Raw genomic sequence first — 23,206 nt, forward strand, 5'->3', positions numbered from 1 at the left:
TCATTTATAAAAATGGCAAACAGCAGTGGTCCCAAAACAGATCCTTGTGGCACACCACTAGCAACCGGACTCCAGGCTGAATATTTTCCATCAACCAATACTTGCTGTCTTCTTTCAGAAACCCAGTTTCTAATTCAAACTGCTAAACTGCCCTCAATTCCATGCCTCTGCATTTTCTCCAACAGCCTACCATGTGGAACCTTATCAAAGGCTTTATTGAAGTCCATGTATACCACGTCAACTGCCCTATCCTCCTCTACATGCTTGGTCACCTTCTCAAAAAACTCAATGGGGTTTATGAGACATGACCTGCCCTTGACAAAACCATGTTGACTATCTGAAATCAAACTGTTGCTTGCTCGGTGATTATAAATCTTATCTCTTATAATCTTTTCTAAAACCTTTCCTACAACAGAAGTAAGGCTCACTGGTCTATAATTACCTGGGTCATCTCGACTGCCCTGCTTGAGCAAGGGTACAACATTTGCAATCCTCCAGTCCTCTGGTACTAAACCTGTAGACAATGACGACTCAAATATCAAAACTAAGGGCTCTGCTATCTCCTCCCTAGCTTCCCAGAGAATCCTCAGATAAATCCCATCTGGCCAAGGGGACTTGTCTACTTTGATTCCTTCTAGAATTGACAACACCTGTTCATAACTAACCTCGATCCTTTCTAGTCTAATATCTCGTACCTCATTCTTCTCAACAATATTCTCCTTTTCCTGAGTGAAAACCGATGAGAAATGTTCCTTTAGCACCTCTACGATCTCCACAGGGTCCACATCAACGTCCCACTTCTGCCTTTGACTGGCCCTATTCCTACCCTAATCATCCCTTTATTCCTCACATACCTATTGAAAGCTTCAGGTTTGTCCTGCTTGTGTACTATCTTTGCTCTTCTTAACTCTCTCTTTAAACCTTTCCTAGCAGATCTGTAACTCTCCAATGCCTCATCTGAACCATCTTGCCTCATCAACACATAAGCCTCTTTCTTCTTCAAAACAAGAGGTGCAATTTCTGTTGTAAACCACGGTTCCCTTACCTTATCACTTCCTCCCTGCCTGACAGGGACATACCTATCAAGGACACGCAATATCTGTTCCTTAAACCAGCTCCACATTTCCATTGTCTGCATCCCCTACATTTTGCTACCTCGTTCTATACATCCAAATTATATTATAATTGCCCTTGCCCATCAATAACTCTTGACCTGTGGCATGTGCCTATCCCTTTCCATTGCTAAAATGTGGAGCTGGAAAAAGCACAACAGGTCAAGCAGCATCAGAGGAGTAGGAGAGTCGACGTTTCAGGCAGGAACCTTCATCAGGGCTTGAGAGGGAGAAGGGGGACTGAGAAATTAACAGAAGGACAGGGTGGGACTGAGGGAAAGATGGGTGGGTGGTGATTGGTGGATGCAAGTATCACAAAGCTGGTCCCTTTTTTTTCTAAATGTTGTTCCCTTTCTCAAGGATACAGTGTCCTTGGGTTTTTTCAGAGGGGCCATAAACTGCTCCCAGTTCTGATTAGACTGATTTGGCACAGAGATTAAAGGGTATTGAGAGGCCTTTTTGTTTATATGTAAACAGGTGAGACTTCAGGCCAATGTGGTCATGTTTTAGAAGTGATCTGTACAATGAAAGGGGAGTGGTCAGCTCTCTAGCTGAGCGGTTCAGTCCAGAACTAATTAGAAGTTCAGCATCTCTCTCACTTCTTTGTGTTTCATTGTGTGATTTTTGTGAATAAATTCTGTCTGTTTTTAAAACCTAGTTCTTAAAATTAGAGTGGTGCTGGAAAAGCACAGCAGGTCAGGGAGCATGCGAAGAACAGAAAAATCGACATTTCGGGCAAAAGCCCTTCATTCCTGATGAAGGGCTTTTGCCCAAAATATCAACTTTCCTGCTCCTCAGATGCTGCCTGACCCTCTGTGCTTTTCCAGCACCACTCCAATCTTGACTCTGATTTCTAGCATCTGCAGTCCACTTTCACCTAGTTGATTTAAAACCTAGTAGTCAACCTAGCTAACTTGCTCTGGGTAATTTTCACTGTACACTTACCTAAACAAATTGCAAAGTTATGATCTGGGTTGCCTGCTCAAAAATGTTTTGAATGGTCTGGCCTAGACCTTAACACAGGCAGGAGGTGATTGTGATTGTTCAGTGGGAAAGGTAGAGCCGATTGGTGGGAAGGAAGATAGGCAGGTTAGGTCAGGTCAAGGGGGTAGTGCAGAGAAAGAGGGCTGCACGTGGTGAGGGTGTAGGGAGATTTGGAAGTTGGTGAATTCTATGTTGAGGCCATTGGGTTTTAATTCCCAAGGCAGAAGATGAAGTGTTTTTCCTCCACTTTGTATGTGGGCTTATTTTAACAGTGGAGTTGGCCCATGATGGTCATGTCATTGGGAGAGTGAGAGGGGGAGTTGAAATGGCTGGCAACTGGGAGGTGGCATTGGCTGGAGTATGCAGATCATAGATGTTTCCTGAACTGGTCCCCGAGTTTGCGCTCGGTCTCTCTGATTTTGAGGAGACCATGTTGGGCGCAACAGATACAGTAAATCAGGTTAGAGGAAATCCAGGTGTATCTCTGCCAGATTTGGAATGATTCTCTGGGGCCTTGGACGAAGATAATGGGTGAGGTGTGGTGGCAGGTGTTGCACCTCCTGTGGCTGCAGGGAAAGATGCCAGGTGTGATGTAGAGGTTGCTGGGGAGTATGGACCTAATGAGGGAGTCACAGAGGAAATGGTCCCTATGGAAAGCAGACAGAGGTGAGGAAGGAAGGAAACATCTTTTGGGTGATTGGGTCAGATTGCAGGTGGCAAAAATGGTGGAGGATGATGCATTTGATTTGGAGATTGGTGGGATGGAATGTGAGGACCAGGGGGATGTGTCCTTGTTCAAGTTAGGGAGGATGTTGTTTAAGGGCAGAGGTGTGGGAGATGGAGGAGATGCAGTTGAGGGCATCATTGATCACGGGGAAGGGGAAATTATGGTCCTTGAAGTAGGAGGACATCTGAGATGTTCTGGAGTGGAAACGCTCATCCATGGAGCTGATACGGTGGAGACAGAGAAATTGGGAGTGTGGGATTGCATTGTTGCAGGTGGGATGGTGGGCAGTGGTGTTGTCAAGATAGCTGTCAACTTGAAGGTGTAGATGAAGTTGGTAAACTGTTCGAACTCTTCATAGGATCACGAGACAGTGCCTTTGCAGTCATCAATGTAGCAGAGGCAAAGGTGGGGCATAGTACCAGTGTAACCGCAGAAGAGAGACTAATCCAATTATCCTACAAAAAGGCAGGTATGGCTCAGACCTATGTGGGTACCCATAGCCACCCATCTAGTTTCGACAGATTCATAAGAAAAGTTGTTAAGGGTAAGGACCAGTTCCACCAAGTGAATGGGAGTGTTGGTGGAGAGGGACTGCTGGGTCTCCGGGAGAGAAAGATGTTGAAGGATTTTTGGCCTTCTGCATGGGGAATACAGGTGTAGAGAGGCTGGATATCCATGGGGAAGTCGTTGGAGGCCAGGAAATTGAAAGTCATGGAGAAAGTGGAGGAGGTGGTTGGTTCTCGAATGTATATCACATCAAATCTGCGAATGCCACCTTTGGATGCCTAAGGATGAGTGTTTTTGAAGACTGCAACATTCATGTCAATATGACGATCCTCATCAACCATGCAAGGACCCAAAGAACCCATGACCAGTGAGCAATCATATTCATTTGTGAGTGATTATGATAACAACAATTAAGACATTTAAGGAAGTAGAGGTAGTGGTGTGTTGTCTTGAGTGTAGTGTCAATGTGGATGGACCAGGGTATATTGTTGGCGATATTTACTCCTCAAAATCTGAAGCTTTCAACCATCTTCACCTCAGTACCATTGAAATAGGCACCATTGATAAACAGATATAAAACCTGAATTGAAAGATTGTTCAGATGGGAGTTGAGTGATGCAACCATTTATACTGGTTGTTCACACTGCTGGTGAAGATAATATGAAAACAAATATAAAATGATGAAATAATTTAAGCATTGAAGAGAAGGATAATAAAGATTGTATAAAACTTGTATAAGGGATGAACAGGGATGAATGGTTGTCAGTCTCATGTTTTGTGGAATATATGTCACATACATGTGCTGAAGCACATTTCAGTATTGGTGTTTCATCTCTCCTAAGGGCAGAGAAAAGGTAGACACCAACTTTATAAGAACACATGACGATAAGAAATAGGAACAGAAGTAGGCTGTTTGGCTACACAGGTCTGCTCTGCCATTTAATAGAACCATGGCTGATCGGACGCTCCTCATGTCTACTTTCCTGTATATCCCCCGTAACCCTTGGTTCCTCCATTCATGAATAATTTATCTATCTTAGCTTTAAGCATACACAAGAACTCTATCTCCACAGCTCCCTGTGGCAAGCAGTTCCAGAGACATACTTTCCGCTGAAAGATGAAATTTCTCCTCATCTCAGCCTTAGGTTACGACACGGAGTAAACCCTTCGTTAATTAAAACCAGCAACACAGAAAAGATTTACTCTGTGCGGTAATCTGCAAAAATTCGAGAGGCAAAGAACTATCCCAAAAGTCACTATTTAAAGTAAAAATTAACAAATTAACTTGTTAAAGTCCAACAGAGAACAATTAACTAACAACTACTTACAACTCATTTATCTAAATCTATCTTTTACCTTCCCCTCTACAGTACTGGTGCGATAAAAATCCCAATTACGATTTACAAAAGATATTATCATGTGTCAAAACCAGTCAGTTTGCCGATTTTCCTCTGTCTTTTGTTCTTCTTCTTAGGCATTCTGTTTCACAGGTCGTTGATAGACAGAGGTATCTTTAAGAGAGCTTATTTGATGGTGGTTTGGCAGTTCTCCCTCAACTGTTTAATTTGTTCCGGTTTTATATCCCAAAACATTGGATTGTCTCATTTGTTTTAATATTGTCAAAATGCCAAATTCAAACTTGATTGGAGTTTAGTATCTTGGGGCATAATTTGAACTGATTGGCCAAACTAGAATTTGTTTTTGCCTGATAGCAACCCAGCCAAAGCTAGCTGTTCTGACCAAGCGTTACATTGTTAACTTGTTCCGGACTCTCTATGCCTCTCAAAGTCCTTGCTAGCTTTCAACTCTCTTAAAGGTACAGTACCCCTTACACCTTCATAACACTTCCCCCCCCCCCCCCCCCTTAAGAAAAAAAATTAACCTTCATGATGAAAGAATGACTTCATTTTATTTATATTCTTTAAACACATTATCAAAACATACAGAAAACTTTAATCTAAGTTCACCTCAACTTCATCCCATATCTATAACATTGGATAAATACAAATCTTATCTAAACTTTCAGTTAAAACATTGATAACGCATCTGCAATTACATTCTTACGACCTGCAACATGTACGATTTTTAAATTAAAAGTCTGTAACATAAGACTCCAATGAAATAGTCTCACATTCTTGTCTTTAAAGCATTCTAAGAATGTAAGAGGATTGTGATCCGTATACACAATTGTCTCCAACGCATTGTTCGTGACGTATACATGCTAAAATGTTGTAAGGCTAGTACCAAACTCAGCAGGTCTTTTTCAATCATGGAGTATTTCCTCTGCTGGACATTCAGTTTCTTCGAAAAGTAGCCAACTGGCAGTTCAATCCCATCATCATCTTCCTATAGCAGTACAGTTCCGACTCCTATGTCACTAGCATCAATGGCAACTTTAAAAGATTTTGAAAAGTTTGGTGTAGCTAAAACTGGTTTCATAGTTAATATTGCTTTCAAATGGTCGAATACATCCTGGCATTGTTCTGTCCACCGAAACTTTGTACTTCTTCAGCAAATCGGTTATCAGTGCCACTTGGCTGCTGAAGTCCTAAGAATCGAAGTACTTGTTGGAAATTCCTTGACGGTCTTCATCTTTGCATTATGTGGGGTCAATTTTCCATGTTATGTCCCAAGAACATCACCTCTGCTTTCAAGAATTCATAGAGATGTACAGCATGGAAACAGACCCTTCGGTCCAACCCGTCCATGCCGACTAGGTATCCCAACCCAATCTAGTCCCACCTGCCAGCACCCGGCCCATATCCCTCCAAACCCTTCCTATTCATATATGGCTCTGCCAACTGTACCATGTGATCTGCCCAGGACTTACTAAAGATCACTACATTGTCCAAATAGACTGCACAGTTAGTTAACCCAGCCACAGCTCTGTTCATAAGTCTTTGGAATGTGGCAAGTGCGTTTTTCATTAAAGGGCATCACTTTAAATTGATATAGCCCATTTGGGATCACAAACGCAGAAATTCCTTTCACTGTCTCTGATAAAGGTACCTGCCAGTAACCATGCATTAAATCCGACTTGGTGATGTAACTAGCTTGGCCGACTTTCTCGTTTCATAAAGCTGGTTCTTCTTTCTAAAAGTTGTTCCCTTTCTCAAGGATGCTGTATCCGTTTTTATCAGAAACCACTCAGGCTCCGATCAGACTGGTTTGGTACAGAGATGGAAAAGTTTATTGAGAACCCTTCTGTTTATATGTAAACAGGTGAGACTTCAGACCAAAGTGGTCATGTTTTAGAAGTGACCTGTATAATGAAAGAGGAGTGGTCAGTCCTGGAAACTGAAGTTAAGCTGAGCAGTTCAGTCCAGAACCAGTTAGGGAGTTCAGCTGTGGGCTGTGTGGAAACAGACTGCTAGATTCTCTCTCTTTCCACCCTTCGAATTTCAACCTGTAAGCATTTGTTTCATTTTTACTGTGTTAAGGGGTTTGTGTGTTAGGACTGTTGTGTATACTTGGAACAGCGTAACTAAGTCTAATTTGGATAGACTGAGTTCTGTAGGGGTTCTTTATTCTGTCCTTAGTGTTTCATTGTGTAATTTTATGAATAAAATTTTGTCTGTTTTAAAACCTGGTAGTCAACCCAGCTAACTTACTCCGGGTAACTTTCATTGTACACTTACTGAGACAAATTGCAAACTTATGGTCAGGTGCCTGCTTAAGAATATTTTGAGTAGTCTGGTCTAGTCCATAACACTCTATACAGTCCTCCAATCTCAGAATTGGATAGGAGTCTGATTTTTGTAACGGCGTTGGCATTCCGATAATCCACACAGAATTGTTGAGTCCCATTGGTTTGGGAACTAAGATGATTGGCGAATCCACTCATTCTGGCTCGGTTCGATGATATCCTCATCGAGCATTGCCTCCATTTCCTTCTGGACCTGCCTGGCTTTGAAAAGATTAGGTCAATTGGGGTGTTGTTTTGTCAGACCAGTATTCCCTTAGTCTACTTCATTAGTCCTCCCCATCTAATTCTTACCTGTGTCCTTATACTGCAGTAACAAACCTTTCAACTGAGTTCTTTGCTCCTGAGACAGATAGTTTACTAACTTATCCAACTCGTCAAGGACTTCTTCATCAAAATCCACATCATCTGGATTTGATTCCTCGCTCTGCAGGACAGTGACAAACACCTGTTTCTCCTGTTCTTTCTCTCTAGTAGAAAATAGTTTCAACATGTTCACATGACATAACATACTCAATACCTTTTTTTCTATCTGGCATCTTTACTAGATAGCTCACCTGACTGAACTTTTTCTCAATTTGATGGGGACCACTATACCTTGCTTTGAAGGGATCTCCTATCACTGGTAACAGTACTAACATGCCGGCCCCTCAGAAAAACATCTGCGTCTCAGAGCTTTTATCTGCCACCTGCTTCATTCCATGCTGTGCCCTCTTGAGAAGCAGTTTACCTAACTCACCCACTTGATTTAGACTCTCCCTCATCTCTGAATAATAATTTAAGTGTGAGATCTCCAACTTTGGTCCTGTCAATTTTTCTTTCATTAATTTCAAAGGTTCTCTCACTTCATTTCTGAATATTAACTCGAAGGGAGTGAACTGAGTAGATTCATTTGGGGCATCTCGCATGGCAAACAATACGAATGGGATACCTTTATCCCAATCATTTAGGTAATCCAGACAATACGTTCTCAACATGGTCTTCAAGGTCTGATGCCATCTTTCTAAAGGTCCCTGGGATTCAGGATGATACACACTGGATTTAAAGTGCTGTATGCCTAAGCTATCCATAACCTCCTTAAACAGCCTAGCAGTAAAATCTGACCCTTGGTCCGATTGAATATCTCTGGGTAGTCCATACCATGTGACGAAAGCTACTAACTCCTCTACCACCTTTTTTGTGTTGACACTCTGTAATGGAATTGCCTCTGTAAATTTGGTAGACACATCCATTATGGGTAACAAGTACTGGTTCCTACTTTAATTGTCAGGAGGGGACCAACACAATCAATTATAACCTGTGTGAAAGGTTCTTCAAATGCGAGAATTCGCAACAAAGGTGCTGGTTTTATTACTGCCTGTAGCTTACCTACCATTGAGCATGGATGACAAGAATGGCAAAAATTAACCACATCCTTGTGCATTCCAGGCCAATAAAAATGTTTTTGTACCTCAGCCTGAGTCTTTCGTACCCCGAGGAAACCTCCTACAGGTAGTTCATGGGTGCTACCTATAACACTTCCTATGCTACCAGAAACATAGTCTGGTTCACTTCAGGCCATTTCTTCTCTCCACTAACCTGCCGTGGTCTCTATTTCCATGTTAGGATTCTACCTTTCAGGTAGAACCCTCCGGAATATTCTCTGCCTCCTTTTCAGAGTACGCATCCACATATATATCTTTTATCATCTTGTCTTGCTGTGGTAAGTCCCTTAGCCTTTCAGGACTAAACACTTCTGTCTGACCCTCTGCCTGTTCAATCTTTTCATGCACCAGTACATCAAACAGGGTGTCTGCTAACTGAACCTCAACTCCTTCATCTCTTTCTTTAGTTTTTTGCTTTGTGCTGTGACTTATGATAGTGGGATCTGGTTACCACACAGTCTGGGAAAATATCAGGATATTTCTGTTTTAACTTCTCAGTTTCTTGGTCTTTCTTGGGCTTCTCCACAACAAGGGGTGTCACTCCCACCTTGGATCCTGACAAATCATTCCCAAGAACAAACTGAATTCCTGCAACCGACACTTTATCAACCACTCCCACTGTAACCTCCCCAGTCTTGAGTTGGCACTCCAACATGATCTTACATTGGGGAATGCTAAATTTCTTCCATCTATCCCATACTCTCAGGTAACAGATCAAAAAGAGTGTATATTCACTCATGTCTTACTATCAGTGACTAGTTAGATTATATATCTCTCAAAATTATAGCTACTTGTCCTTCTCCCCCTGTTCATGTAGAGATCAGCTACTAACTCCGAACCCAGCCCCTGTCTAGGCTGTGCACTCTCCTGCAGCTGCCTCACCTCTTCTTGGGGTTTCCTTTATTTCCTTCACTAATACCACAGATTTAGCTTCTCTTACCACATCTTTTCCCACAGCGCCATTCCTTAACAATCAGCATTGTGACTTTACATATCCCACTTTACTACAGTGGAACACCTGGGGCCTTTCACCTCCTTTCTATCCTCCCGGGCTTCTTTTTTAACCTGTGATAAACTCTTACCAGTGTTTGCTACTCTTGGTTTGGTACTGTAGGATTTTCCCTTCTCTCAACTTCTATTCCTCACAGGATGAAATTCTGTCTGGAAGCTTGTCTTATGCACCATGTCCTCATCTGCTAATTCTGTTGCCTTCTCACTTCCTGAACTTTCTGTTCCTCCACGTGAATTCTTATCATCTGTGGAAGTGAGTTTTTAAACTCCTCCATCAGAATAATCTCTTTTCGACACTCAAAGATTCTATCTATTTTTAAAGCACATACCCATCTATCAAAATGACTGTGTTTAGTTCTTTCTAACTCAATGCAAGTCGGAACTGGTTTCTTCTTTGTTTCTGAACCGTTGTCCGTATGCTTCTGGTACAAATTCATAAGCACTTAAAATAGTCTGTTTAACCTCTTCATAATCTTTTGATCCCTCATCTGACAGCACAGCAAATACCTCACTAGCTCTGTATACCAGTTTAATCTGCAATAGCATTACCCATAAATCCTTGGACCACTCTATCTGCCTAGCCAATTTTTCAAATGAAATAAAGAAGGCTTCAACATCTTTCTCATCAAAATATGGCGGAGTTTTGACATATTTGTGTATATCACTACCTTCTCTTTTAATCTCCATCCTGTTAACCTGACTTTGCTAACTAAGTCACAACTTCTCAAGTTCAAATTCTCTCTGTCTTTGTCTCTCCCTTTTTCTCTCTTTCTTCTTTCTCTCTTTGCTCAGTTAAGAACCCTTCCTTCCTTCCTTCCTTCCTTCCGTCCTTCCTTTCTCTCTCTCTCTCTCTCTCTCTCTCTTTCTCTCTTTCCTCAATTATAATTTAAGTTTTTCTACTCTACTGCACTTGTCTGTTTCTCTGACTCACCAAAGTATTTGAGTAACTCCCTTACAATTTCACCTTTTTACTTTTGTCCTTGGTGAACCCAAATCTAACTTTGCTTTTTCTAAAAGTATGGCCTTTTTCTTTCTTTCTAAACTCCCTTGGCAAATTTGAGAATCAAACACTTAAAATAATGTCCTTCATTTCTGAGACTACACCCTCTGGTCCTAGACTCTCCCATGAGGGGAAATATCTCACAGCTTTTAATGCTATATGTTTTAGTGAGTTCACCTCTCATTCTTCTAAACTGTAATGAGTAGAGTACCAAACTACTTACCTTTGCCCATAAGACAATCCCTCCACACTAGGGATCAGCCTAGTAAACTTTGTCTGAACTGCATCCAATGAAATAATATATTTCCTTAAATAAAGGGACCAAAACTGATCAGAGTAATCCAGATGTTTTGTACCATGGACTTAAAAATTGAAAAAGGGACCAAGGATGGATATGTGGCAGTTTTAAAGAAAACAGGTTATTGCAGCTTATTGATTGTTGTATCTTCAAATGTTGCTTTGTTCAATAAATGGAGGAAGACACCATGGGTGCATGTTCAAGGCAGCTTTGCCCATGAAATAACTCTATAGAGCCAATATCCAGTCAATAAGCTACCCTTTATTTACATGTGTGATTCAGTTTCCTCAAAGCCAGCTCTGAGTGACACCCTTGTTTATGTCTGAGCCAGGGATCCCTAATTAAACCAAGATAACAGCCCCACGTAGGGAACTCAGATTCTATGGGGTCCACCTGGCTGACCTCAGTACAATCACTATACCTCTCCACCACTGAGTCTGAGGTTTCTTTTTTTTTGTAGCTCTTCCTGGGCCATTTTAGCATTAGGTCAGGCTCCTCCACTCTGCCTCTGATTTAGGAGGGGTGTGTGACACACAGTAGCTCGCCTCTTGTGCCCTGAGTATCTCTGAAGAAATTTATTCTCCTCTTCAGGTAACAAAGCCATTGAGGCGGCAACATCCAACATGTCCATGTCAGATTCTGAGGTATCTTTAATGCTTGACAGAAAAGGAGAATGCACAGGTTCCAGAACAGTTGGAAAGGCAGTTGAGGAATCGGGTATGTTCTGCTCCTGCACTGTTGTAAGTTTGCAACTTTCAAATGGTCCATGTGCTTGTTCAGGACTGTCGCACCTTCCTGAACTTTATACATCACTAGACCTGGCCTTGCGTCAACCATGCCTCTTACCCATGCAGGACCACTCCCATGGTTCCTCCGCCAAACTTCATCCTCTGAAGTAAACTGTCTCTCTCGCTTAGTGGAGTCTTGTATCCACCACTGCTGTTCCTGATGTTGTTTCACCCTCACCCCACGTCTGGGAATATGAGGTTTAACCTAGTGCAGAATCTTCACAGAATCAGCAACTCTGCTTCAGCTATCCCTGTAGTTGTGTGAGACATGGTCCTATTTTTTAATAGAAACTGGGACAGTTTGATATCAAGTGAAGTTGTAGACTGTTTCTTTAAGATGCCTTCAAAGTTTGGACTGCTCTTTCCGCCAGACCATTGGATGTTGGATGGTATGTAGCTGTCATGATATGATGTATACCATTTGACTATAGAAAATCCTCAAATTCCCTGCTGCCCAAATGATGGCCCGTTATCTGTGATGAACACTTCCAATAGTCTGTGTATTGAAAAAGATGTGTGAGAATTTTCTTTTTGTGTCCCTGAATTTGATGAATGAACTCTGTGCACATCCAAACAATTTGAGTGGGCATCCACAATGACTAAAAACATTGAGCCCATAAAAGGACCTGCATAGCCAACATGTAACTGAGTTCAAGGTTTACTCACCCATTCCCACGAATATGGGGGAGATTCTGGCGGTAATCTTTGCCTTTGTTGCACTCAGTACACTGCCCCATTGCAGCTATGAGTCTATCCAATCCTGGCCACCAGATGTAACTTCTCATCAATATCTTCATTTTGGAAATCTATGATCCTGATGGAGTTTAGCCAGTATAGTGAGATAAAGTCTGTGGGGATTCTATGCATTAGTCAGGGGTAAATATGGGATAATAGGGGAATGGGTCTGGGGGATACTCTTCAGAGGGTCGGTGTGGACTTGTTGGTCCAAAGAGCTTGGTTACACAATGTGGGGATTCTATACAAGCTTGCAGATAAAGGAAGTTCACACAACAACTTGCAGAAGTTGAAAAAAGAAGATATTAAAAGGCATCACCTCTTCATCGCACGCGTCAAATATCACCCGGCACCAAATTCCTAAATTAATACTCCGGTTTAAGGCGCCCTATCCTCAGATTTCCCCATTCTTGCAAGAAGGTGAAGCAATTGTGGGGGAGGATAAATATGATCATGGGAGAAAGCATGTCAACCAAAGAAAGATGGAGACATTTCTCAGGGCAGAAATGACTAACACGAGGGGTCATAGTTTTAACCTAGTTGGAGGAAAGTATAGAGGGGATGTCAGAGGCAGGTTCTTTACACAGAGAGTTGTGAGAGCATGGAATGTGTTGCCAGCAGCAGTTGTGGAGGCAGGGTCATTGGGGACATTTAAGAGACTCCTGGACATGCATATGGTCACAGAAATTTAAGGGTGAAGGGCCTGTTCTGTGCTATGTTCTATGTTCAACAGCAAGGTGAGTAGAATAGAATACAATACAATACAATATTTTTAACTGTCACATGTACTCTAGTACATAAGTACAGGAGTACAGTGAGAGGTTTTTACAATGCTTGCCTTTAATGGCATAATCTTCAGTAAAAGTACCTAGATACAAATCTTGGGTACAAAAGCAGATTAAAAGAAAAAGTAATAGCATTACTACAGTATCTAAAAAATAAGTTAGAAATAAGGTAGTTATAACAGATTTAAAGGATTTATATTACAGTTTGGAAAAGAGTTTCAAATAGTAACAGCTCAGCATATAGTCTGACCACCCACACCAGGCACAAGTTCATCAACTGTCACGCTTCTCCAACTTTCAGTCCGCTCCTCACCAGCACTCAGCAGCAACAAGGTAAGTTGCACTGTATTGGGACTCGCTTCCCTCAGGGTTTCTCCACGCACTGCACTGGGACTCGGGTTTCCTCTCGCGCTGCACCAGGATTCAGGTTACCCCTCACACTGCACCAGTAAGAGGAGAGTGAGCAAGATGAAAAGACAGATGAAGGATAAAACTGAGAGGTCCACAGGAAACTCTAAAGAAGTCTGGTGATTATTCCAAAGGTTTAAAATAGTATGTTTTTAAATGGGAGGTCAGTGGGAGAAGATAAAAAGCACAGATTGAGAAGCTTCCTGTGCAGGGAAAGCAGATGATTGGTGAGTAAGATTGGTACGTAAATATGGAATTTGTTTGTATATATTATTTTCTTTTCAGCAATATTCAAGTTCTGTTTGAGCAAATAACAATTTGCATATGACTTTGCGACTTTCCATTAGCCTAGTCTCTTCAGTATGGTCATTGGTTTCATCTAAGGTTTCCAGTTTATAGATAAGGAATATTATTGTTTCCCCTTGAAGTTCTAACACCAAAACGATTGTGTCAACATAATAGATTTAGAATCAACTTTAGGAGTGAAGGATGGCAATGAACCAGAAGATATCTATGCAAAATCTGAATTTTACATCAACAATCTGATATACTATTCTCATCAGAAACAAACTTTGTTAATTATTATCTGAATTAGAAAGAGAGAGAGAGAGAAAGTAGCTTTTATTTGTCATTTCTACCATATACAACTTATACAGTAAAAATGAGACAGTGTTCCTCCAGTACTAAGGATGCGACATTGACAGCACAAACTACACAATTGTGCATGGCATATAGTGCATAAGTGCAAAACACGCAAGTTACAGTGTAATAGAAGAATGATGAATGATAGACATTTTCTAGCAGCATTACAAAAGAATTTCAAATGGGTACTGTCTGATTATACTATGTTAAAAATCCTGATGGCTTGGGGGAAGAAACTGTTGAACAGTCTGGCCATGGGAAACTGTATGCTCTGGTATCTTCAGCCAGATGGCAGGAGGGAGAAGAGTTTGAGTGAGGGGTCTGTGAGGTCTTCTACAATGCTCTTAGCCTTTCAGATGCAGCACATGGAGAAAATGTCTGTAATGCAGGGAAGAGAGAGCCTGATGATCTTTTCAGCTGTCCTCACTATCCATTATAGGATCCTATGATCTGAAATGGTGCAATTCCCAAACCAGGCAGTGATGCAGCAGCTCAGGGTACTCTCAATGAACCCTCTGTATAATGTGGTGAGGATAAGGGATGGGAGGTGGGCTTTCCTCAGCCTGCACGGAAAGTAGAGACACTGTTGGGCTTTCTTGGCGATGGAGCTGGTGTTGTCCAGGTAAGATTCTCCATCAGGGGTATGCCAAGAAATTTGATGCTCTTCACCATCTCTACGGGAGGGCCATCTATGTCCGGTGGAGAGTGGTCATTCTGTGCCCTCCTGAAGTCAACAACCATCTCTTTTGCCTTGTCCACATTCAGAGACAGGTTGTTGGCTCTGCACCAATCCATTAGCTGGTGTACCTTCTCTTTGTATGCTGACTCGTTCCTGCTAGTGAGACCCAGTACAGTCATATTATCAGTGAACTTGATGGTGATTCAACCTGTGCATCGCTGCACAGTCGTATCAATAGGGTAAACAGCAGTAGACTCAGCACACAGCCCTGGGGGTCCCCATGCTCAGTGTGATGGTGTTGAAGATGTTGCTCCCGATCCAGACTGACTGAGGTCTCCCAGTTAGGAAATCCAGGATCCAGTTACACAGGAAGGTACTTAGGCCCAGCAGACTCAGCTTTCCAATCAGGTGCTGAGGAATGATGGTGTTAAATGCAGAACTAAAGTCTATGAACAGTAGTCTGACATAGGTGTCCTTGCAAATTATGTTTATTGCAAAACTGCAATTCTTCTAACTATAAACATCCCAATATTTATATTGTCATTAATCTTACCTTTAACACCTTTGAGTGGCTTGTGTTTAACACATTGATCACTGCCTTGCAATGTTGTCCTTTAAGCTGCTCGATGATAGAATTGAATTCTGCTGATGTGCATTTCCAGTGTTCGAGTTCAGTCAGTGGACCTGAATCTTCAGCTTCTTTTCTCACTTGATTGCTTTGTGCCAGCACCTGTATGGAGAGCAAGTTTCATAAAGTACTTTGACATAACTGAAAAACAAGGAATAAGAGCAGTTAGAGACTTGAGTTCGCTTCACTGTTCAATAGATCATGGTTGATCTTCAGTCTCAACTTAACAACTCCCTGTGGGAATGGTGCACAGGCCATTACCAGTAACAACACACTAGGATGGAGTATAAAGGAAGAAATAATGGGAATCTGAAACTACAACCAGATTAGCCACAATGTTACTGAATGGTGGAGTAGGCTCAAAGGGCCAAATGGCCTACAACTGCTCCTAAGCCATACGGTTTTGTAATGGAACAAACCTCTCGTTACAAGAACCGATCTAGTGCACCATTACAAGTTGTTCAAAAATGGAAAACAAAATGCTCACAATAGTCCCATGAAGGTCGCAAACTGTAACAAGTAATGCATAAGATGCATGGGGCAGCAAGCAATACTGAACCTATCAACAGGAAATGCAGTCAAGAACGAGTTATGCTTAGAGGAAAGGTTGCATAAGTTAATGCTGGCTGTGAGGGAGTCGCCAAGGGAATATCTACCAAAAGACTGGGGGATAAAAGCTGAAGTGATATTGATTCTGAAACCCATGGCTGGGAGGTCAGGATTCCAGGGTGAAAGGAGCAGTAGTGGGTAACAAGAACCCACCTTTTTTTTTGCTGAGATGAAGGGTGAGGAGGAAAATGGGAGTCATCAATCTTTTCCCTGAGGGTGGGATGGGGAAGCTTGAAGGCACTTCATGCCTAGACAGCATTTTATTCGCCATCTGTCAGGTTCAAAGTTGGCAAATGATTGGGGATAAGAAAGAGGCTACAATTTACTTGGAGGAGACTGGAAGTCTGCACAGGAGCTGGAGGAGACAGGCAGCTTGCAAGAGCATTGTAGAGATAACTGCAAGGGCATGGGGGAGATAGGAAAATTGCAATGGTCAGGCCAGGAAAAATTTAAATCACCTGAGGTAATGAATTGCTTACAAATTAACACAGTCTATAAAGAATACATATTCAGGAGTCACCATTAGTCCAGGTAAAATGTTGTGAATCTCTTTAAACTGAAAACTGTGTTAATTGTTATATTTAAATCTGAAAATGAGATACAGTTGCAGTGAAAAGGTTTATAATTGGCTTGTTAAAATATTTCATCTTTATGAATATAGGTAAGTTGTGACCTCACCAATCTGGAAGGTGTGTATTATGTGTCAGCCTTTTGTCTGCAGAAGTATGGGTCAGTTATTTTCCAAAAATGTATTTGTTGCAGCTTTACGCGTTTGATCTTGTGCCAATTTAATATTATTGTTGTGGCTTTAAATTTAATGGAAGGTTGATAACTATTGAGGATATTGATGAATTCTTCTATTTCTGTTTCAGTGTGAGTCCAAATACCCTATGCATTAAAAACAAATGATAACAGTAATACAACTATCAAACTGTAGCACTTTATATATGAATTAGTGAGAATGAAAATGTAGTCCTACAAAAATGGAGAAGTAATCCTTGAAAATATCTCGGAGTCTTTGAGAAACTAAACTGTGCCCTGTTAAGAGATATCTATAAATTTGTACATCAATCCAACTGAAAGTACGAGCAACAAGCACAGAAAATGTTAGAGAAACTCAGCCAGCCTGGCAGAATCTGTGGAGAGAGTTAACATTTCAAGTCAGAAATGAAGGGTAACTTTTGTAATTGCTTGCTGTATCTACACGTGATTCTTATGACATATCTAAGTTTCATTGTATATCAACACGGATTTTAAGAATATTTTTCTTTTACAACACAGATACAGAGAGCTAAATCAAAACTGCTTTCCGAGCTCTATAGCTTAAACAAAACACTTAACTATTTAATAATATGGTAACTTTAGCAGAGCAAAATTAAATAACAAAGCAATCTAAATAAAAACTAATAAAACTGTGGATGCTATAAATCAGAAACAAAAACAAAAGTTGCTGGAAAAGCTCAGCAGGTCTGACAGCATTTGTGAAGAGAAATCAATGTTGAAAATTTTGAAAAAACATAAAGATAGATAAGTCCCCTGGGCCAAACAGGATATATCCAAGGTTACTACAGGAAGTGAGGGAATAGATTGCTGCACCTTTGGTGATGATCTTTGCGTCCTCACAGTCCACTGGTGTAGTGACTGATGATTGGAAGGGTGGAAAATGTTATTCCTTTGTTCAAGAAAGGGATTAGGGGTAACCCTTGGAATTATAGACAGTCAGTCTTATGTCTGTGGTGGGCAAATTACTGGAGAGGATTCTGAGAATTACGATTTATGCTTACTTGGAAAACCATAGCTTGATTAGAGATGGTCAGCATAGATTTGTGAAGGACGGGTTATGCCTCACAAGCCTTATTGAATTCTTTGAGGATTTGACAAAACACACTGATGAAGGTAGAGCAGTGGATGTGAATGTACATGGATTTTAGCAAGGCGCTTGATAAGGTTCCCCATGGTAGGCTCATTCAGAAAGATTGGAGGAATACAGGGAAACCTGCCTGTCTGGATACAGAATCAGCTGGCTCATTGGAGATAAAGGGTGATAGTAGATGGAAAGTATTCAGCCTGGAGCTTGGTGACCAGTGGTGTTCCGCACGGATCTGTTCTGGAACCTCTGCATTTTGTGATGTTGTGTTGGTGGAGTTGTGTATAGTGTGGAAGGCTGTTGTAGGTTACAACAGGACATTGATAGAATGCAGAACTGGGCTGATAGTGGCAGATGGAGTTCAACGTGGAAATGTGTGAAGTGATTATTTTTGGAAGGTCAAATTTGAATGCAGAATACTGAGTTAAAGGAAGGATTCCTGGCAGTGTGGAGGAACAGAGGGATCTAGGGTCTATGTCCACAGATTCTTCAACATTGCCACCCAAGTTGATAGGGTTGTTAAGAAGGCGTTGGTGTGTGGGCTTTCATTAGCAGGGGATTGAGTTTAACAGCTGCAACGTTATGCTGCAGCTCTATAGAGTCCTGGTTAGACTACACTTGGAATATTGTATTCAGTTCTAGTCACCTTATTACAGGAAGGATATGGAAGCTTTAGAGAGGGTGTAGAGGAGATTTACCAGGATGCTGCCTTGATTAGAAGGCACGTTTTAAGAAGAAAGGTTGAGGGAGCTCAGACTTTTCTCATTGAAGCAAAGAAGGGTGAGAGGCGACATGAAAGAGATGCACAAGGTGATGAGAGGCATAGATGGAGTGAATAATTAGAGACGGTTTCCCAGGACAGAAATGGCTATCAAAAGGGGCATAATTTTTAAGGTGATTGGAGGAAGGTTTAAGGGAGATTTTGGAGGTCGGTTCTTTCCACAGAGAGTGGTGGGTGCATGGAATGCACTGTCAGCAGTGGTAGTAGAATCAGATACATTAGGAAAATTTTGGATAGGCAGATGGATGATAGAAAGATGATGGGTATGTAGGATAGTTTGATCTTAGAGTAGAATAAAAGCTTGGCACAACATCAAGGCCGAAAGGCCTACACTGTGCTGTACTGTTCTATGTCCTATGTCCTCACAGCGCCAGAGACCCGGGTTCAATTCCCGCCTCAGGCGACTGACTGTGTGGAGTTTGCACGTTCTCCCCGTGTCTGCGTGGGTTTCCTCCGGGTGCTCCGGTTTCCTCCCACAGTCCAAAGATGTGCAGGGCCAGGTGAATTGGCTATACTAAATTGCCCGTAGTCTTAGGTAAGGGGTAAATGTAGGGGTATGGGTGGGTTTCGCTTCGGCGGGTCGGTGTGGACTTGTTGGGCCGAAGGGCCTGTTTCCACACTGTAATGTAATCTAATCTAATCTATGTTCTATGTTAACATTTCAGGTCCGTGACACTTCCTCAGAACAAAGTAATCAAACAGATTTCTGTGATTTAAATTCGATAGCTTTTGTTTTCAGCCTCATTCACACAAAAGACAGACGAAAAAAACACAATTAAGGGATAAATTAACAAAATACGTTAAGTGCTTAGCGGTATGGTGTAAAGACAATGTCTCCATCAATGTCAGCAAAATGAAAGAGCTGGTCATTCACTTCAGGAAGTGAAGTGATGGGCATGCTGCCCTCTGCATCAATAGTGCTGAGGAGGAGATGGTTGAGGGTGTCAGGTTTCTGGGAGTGAAGATTACCAACAACCTGTCCTGATTCACCAGCACCAATGCAAGAAAGCACAACAACATCTCTATTTCCTCAGGAGCTGAAGGAAATTCAGCATGTCCACAATGATTCTTAACAATTATTATAGATGCACCATAGAAAGCATCCTATCTGGATGCATCACAGCATGGCATTGTAACTGCTCTTCCCAAGACCATAAGAAACTACACAGCCATGAACACAGCTCAGTCTATCACACAAATCAGCCCTCAATCCATTGATTCCATCAATACTTCCCGCTGCCTCAGGAAAGCCACCAAACACCCTTTTCATCCCAGTCCTATTCTCTTCCACACTCATCAATCAGGTAGAAGATATAAAAGTTTGCATACATGTATGAATAGATTCAAGACTTTTAAATGGACCTCTCAAATGTTCATTCTGATATTTCTCTCTCTCTTCACCTTCTCTGTGGCTGTAACACTGTATTGTTATGACACAAAGATGAACGCCTCTATTAATTAAACCAAACACCCTGAAAAGCTCACCTCAACTCGTAATCTGTTAAAATATAAGTGACAGAGAACTGCCAAATTCCATTATTTAAAGAAAATAACATCAATTTATTTTCTAACTCTAAAAGTGAACATTAAATAAAACTATTCACAAATCTCAGACCTTTTCCTCTTAACAGCCTACTATCTGCCTCCAACTCTATAACAATAAGCTGCTCCAATAATACACTTATTAAAATTACAAGTTAATTTCAAAACAACAGTGACTGCCTTCTTCTGTGTCTTCACTGTTCCAGCTGTGGATCTTTCTGGGTCGTCTTCTTTCTTTTTACTGCGAGTATGTTTCACATAAAAAGGTACATTTGATAGTGTTTCCTAATTTCTTTGAGAATAAGATGTTACATTGACAGTTAGCTCTCTCTCTATGGCAGATGCTCTCTGACCAATTTTCAAAATGTCTGCATTCTTATACCCTATCTCATTGGTACAATGTTGGCAAAACAATAATTTCAAACTCGATTAGTTTTATATATTGGGGAATAATTTAAACTGATTGTTAAATTTGAATTATTGTCAAAACAGCAACCAAAATGTTATATAATTTCAATTTTCCAGTATGCTCTGCTACTGCCATCTAGTCATATACACAGGTGGTTGTAAGCTAACTTATACTTTACATGTTAATTCTGCACACTAAAACAACATTGGAATCAGTCAAATCTTATCTAGAAGTGTTCCTTTAAATCTGCGATAACGCACCTGCGATCACATTTTTTACAATGCACAACACAAAGTTTTTAAATTAATAGGCTGTAACATAAGACTGCAACAAAATAATCTCATAGTTTTGCCATTAAATCTTTCCACAATTGTAAGAGGATTGTGGTCTGTGTACACAACTGTCTCTGATAGATTACTCGTCACATAAACATTAAAATGTTGTAAGGCCAGTACCAAACTCAATAATTCTTTTTCGATAGTAGAATACCTTTTGCAATGGGTGTTGACTTTTTTTGAAAAGTAGCCAATTGGCCATTCCATCATCATCTTCCTTTAGCAGTACATATCCAACTCCTATATCGCTAGCATTGATTCCAACTTTGAAGGGTTTCAAAAACTTTTGTGTTGCTAAAACTGGTTAATACGGCGCTTAAATTCTCAAATGTCTCCTGGCATTGTTCTGTCCACCAAAATTTTGTATTCTTCTTTAGTAAATACATCAGCAGTGCCACCACACTTATAAAGTTTGTGGGCGGCACGGTGGCACAGTGGTTAGCACTGCTGCCTCACAGCGCAAGAGACCCGGGTTCAATTCCCGCCTCAGGCGACTGACTGTGTGGAGTTTGCATGTTCTCCCGGTGTCTGCGTGGGTTTCCTCCGGGTGCTCCAGTTTCCTCCCACAGTCCAAAGATGTGCAGGACAGGTGAATTGGCTATGCTAAATTGCCCGTAGTGTTAGGTAAGGGGTAAATGTAGGGGTATGGGTGGGTTGCGCGTCGGTGTGACTTGTTGGGCCGAAGGGCCTGTTTCCACACTGTAATGTAATCTAATCTAATCCTAAGCGTAAACTTCTGGTAGAATGCGCTTAGTCCCAAACATTGAAGCACCTCTTTCTTCAAGGATGATCATGGAAATTCCTTGATGGCCTCCATCTTTATGTTCCTTGGGGTCAACCTTCCATGTCTGATGTTATGTCCCAAGAATGTTATCTCTGCCTTCGTGAATTCTGTTTTCTTTAAGTTTATTAACAGTTTTGCCTCTGGTAATGGTTCAAAGAGTTCTGCCAACAATACCATGTGATCTTTCCATGTCTCACTAAAGATCACTACATCATCCAGATGGACTACACAATTTGTTAATCCAATTACAACTCTACTCATGAATCTTTGGAATGTGGCTGGTGTGTTCTTCATTCCAAAGGGCATCACTATGAATTGACATAGCTCATTTGGGGAAGGGGGGGGCAGAATGCAGAAACTTCTTTCGCTTTCTCTGATAAAGATACCTGCCAATAAACATGCAGTAAGTTCAACTTCATGATGTAAGTAGCTTGACAAACTTTTTCTGTAGTCTTCCAATTTTGGTATTGGAAAAGGAGTCCGAATTTGTTAGTGTTGACCTTCCAAGAGTCAAAACAAAATCGTTGAGTCCTGTTAGGGTTGGGAACTAACACAATCGCCTAACTCCACTCATTCTGACTCGGTTCAAAAATATCTTCGTTGAGCATTGCATCCACTTCCTTTTGGGCCTTGATTGAGAGGATTAAGCCTGTATGGATGTTGTTTTATTGGAACAGCATTCCCTACTTCCAGCTCATGCACAATAGTATTAGTCCTCCCCATCTTATTCCTGCATATGTCCTCATACGAGTGCAACAAAACTTTCAACTCGGTTCTTTGTTCCTGAGATAGATAGCTCACTGATCTCTCCCAATCCTCAAGGACTTCCTCAATATTTAATGTAATTTGAGGCATATCAAACTCCACACATCTAGATTTAATTTCTCACTCTGTGGGGCAGTAACTCACACCTGTTTCTCCAGTTCCCTGTCTCTACTATTGCAAGGTTTCAACATATTCTCGTAACATACCCGATATAGTTTTTTTCTATTAGGCAACTTTACCAAGTAGTTTACCAGACTCAACTTTTTCTCAATTTGATAGGGACCATTAAACCTGGCTTTGAAGGGATCTCCTACCATTTGTAACAATGCTATTCCTCATCCCCACTGGGAAATGTCCAAATTTTAGAGTTTTTTTTATCTGCCACCTACTTCATTCTATGCTGTGTCCTCTTCAGGTGCTGTTTGGCCACCTCATCTAATTGATTCAATCTTTCCCTCACCATAATCCAAATATGAGATCTCTAATTTCAGTCCTATCAATTTTCTTTAATTAATTTCAAAGGTCCGCTCACTTAATGTCCAAATATTAACCCAAAGGGAGTAAACTGAGTCAATTCATTTGGAGCATCTCTAATGGCAAACAAAACAATGGGATACCGTACCCCAATCATTTGGGTAATCCTGACATTACGCTCTTAACATGGTCTTCAGGGTCTGATGCCA

The 23,206-nt window shown here is 41.2% G+C and overlaps 1 protein-coding gene across 1 annotated transcript in view; it reads right to left on the reverse strand.

Moving 5' to 3' along the window:
* The window catches only part of LOC122540182 (dynein axonemal heavy chain 8-like), a 1,320,893-nt gene that overhangs the window by 1,097,202 nt on the left and 200,485 nt on the right, over nt 1-23,206 (reverse strand). Inside the window, exon 8 of the mRNA XM_043675532.1 lies at nt 15,357-15,533. Coding sequence (XP_043531467.1) covers nt 15,357-15,533 — 177 coding nt within the window. The remainder of the gene's footprint in view (nt 1-15,356; nt 15,534-23,206) is intronic.

This window comes from Chiloscyllium plagiosum, chromosome 3 (assembly GCF_004010195.1).
Source record: "Chiloscyllium plagiosum isolate BGI_BamShark_2017 chromosome 3, ASM401019v2, whole genome shotgun sequence".
In the NCBI taxonomy this organism is placed as follows: domain Eukaryota; kingdom Metazoa; phylum Chordata; class Chondrichthyes; order Orectolobiformes; family Hemiscylliidae; genus Chiloscyllium; species Chiloscyllium plagiosum.